The following is a 1,625-nucleotide window of genomic DNA, read 5'->3' on the forward strand; positions in this document are numbered from 1 at the left end:
CTACAGCAAACGTGGCACAGCTCGTCAGTCTCGTCCTTGCCCTCCACGCTGGCACAGGTACAGACCTCCAGACCATACTTCTCACAGATGGAGCCAGAACAGCCCTGGAGGAGGAGCCAATAGAAGGGATGAGATATCATGTGACATTTTAGTCATTTATCCAGAGCGACTTACAGTTTAATGCATTTAGCTTAGCTAGGTGGGACAACCACATATCACATTTATAGTAAGTACATTTTTTCTCAATAAAGTAGCTAATGTCGTGGAAATAYTGAATCAAATATTTCTCAGATACCGGAGCTTGTGAATTCAAACAGACTTTATTACAGAGAATAACAAAGCCGAGCAATTCCATGGAAGAACTGACTCTTCATTCTTAGTACTCGGCTTTTATACAGTCTTACCCTTACATAACATCGTCACTCCACTGTATGAATCGTGTTGTCTTGCTTAGTTTCCATTCTCTTATTGGCTCAGACATTGGGGCATAGATTCTATTGGTGGCGTGACATGCACACTCCTACTGCAGGTCTAATGGTACCTATAACTGATTAGCTAATGTTCCTGTCCAAAGATCTTCACAAGTTCAGGCCGATGTTRTCTATGTATGATTAACCCATGTGCATGTCCAGTAGCCTTCACAAGATCAGATATGGCCCAGACCAGTCACGTCTTGTTGGTCTACCGTGCTTCATCCATACGGATTCTGCTTACGTTCGGATTTTTTAAACATGTCTAATATTTCAACTTACATAGATTCTTCTTTCTACTTCAAAGAGAACAGTATAGGTACTGAAAATCACCCGATGACTGGAAATTCTCTAATACTAATCAGCAAAGTCAGAGCTAGTAAGGAAAATACATCCCTTTTGATTTCCCTGTGAGGAAAATTCATATGCGGTGACTAATTGGACAAGACACAGATCAACATAGCAAACAACATTCACAGTAAACATGAGAAGCATTCCATTCTATCAGACATAAAAACAGTGCAGGTCAGAGCAGATTCTAGGCTGAGTTGAGGAGCCTGGTATACGTTGGCACAAAGCTAGATGATAGGTCTACACACTACAGGTAGCCAGGAATTTAACTACAGGTAGCCAGGTATGTAACTACACACTACAGGTAGCCAGGTATGTAACTACACACTACAGGTAGCCAGGTATGTAACTACAGGTAGCCAGGTATGTAACTACAGGTAGCCAGGTATTTAACTACAGGTAGCCAGGTATTTAACTACACACTACAGGTAGCCAGGTATTTAACTACAGGTAGCCAGGTGTTTAAGCCATTACAATTTTTCGTGTGAGGGAGGGAGCTTCATATGTGGTGACTGATAAATTGGTAGACAGACAGACAGTAGGGTTGGGTTCAGGAAGTACACTGAAATTCAGGAAGTACACAGAATTCAGGAAGTACACAGAAATCAGGAATACACTGAAATTCAGGAAGTACACAGAAATTCAGGAATACACGAAATTCAGGAAGTACACTGAAATTCAGAAGTACACTGAATTCAGGAAGTAACTGAAATTCCAATTCTCTTCAATGCTTTTCAAATGAGGAACATTTGGAACTTTCTGAATTGACTGGAATTGAAATGGAATTGACCCCCAACCTTGAAA

The 1,625-nt window shown here is 40.9% G+C and overlaps 1 protein-coding gene across 1 annotated transcript in view; it reads right to left on the reverse strand.

Moving 5' to 3' along the window:
- LOC112068468 (disintegrin and metalloproteinase domain-containing protein 10) overlaps positions 1–1,625 on the reverse strand; it is a 43,369-nt gene that overhangs the window by 16,289 nt on the left and 25,455 nt on the right. Inside the window, exon 12 of the mRNA XM_070438169.1 lies at positions 1–104. This exon is cut by the window's left edge and continues 41 nt beyond it. Coding sequence (XP_070294270.1) covers positions 1–104 — 104 coding nt within the window. The remainder of the gene's footprint in view (positions 105–1,625) is intronic.

The sequence above is a fragment of the Salvelinus sp. IW2-2015 genome, unplaced genomic scaffold (assembly GCF_002910315.2).
Source record: "Salvelinus sp. IW2-2015 unplaced genomic scaffold, ASM291031v2 Un_scaffold537, whole genome shotgun sequence".
Taxonomy (NCBI): Eukaryota; Metazoa; Chordata; class Actinopteri; order Salmoniformes; family Salmonidae; genus Salvelinus; species Salvelinus sp. IW2-2015.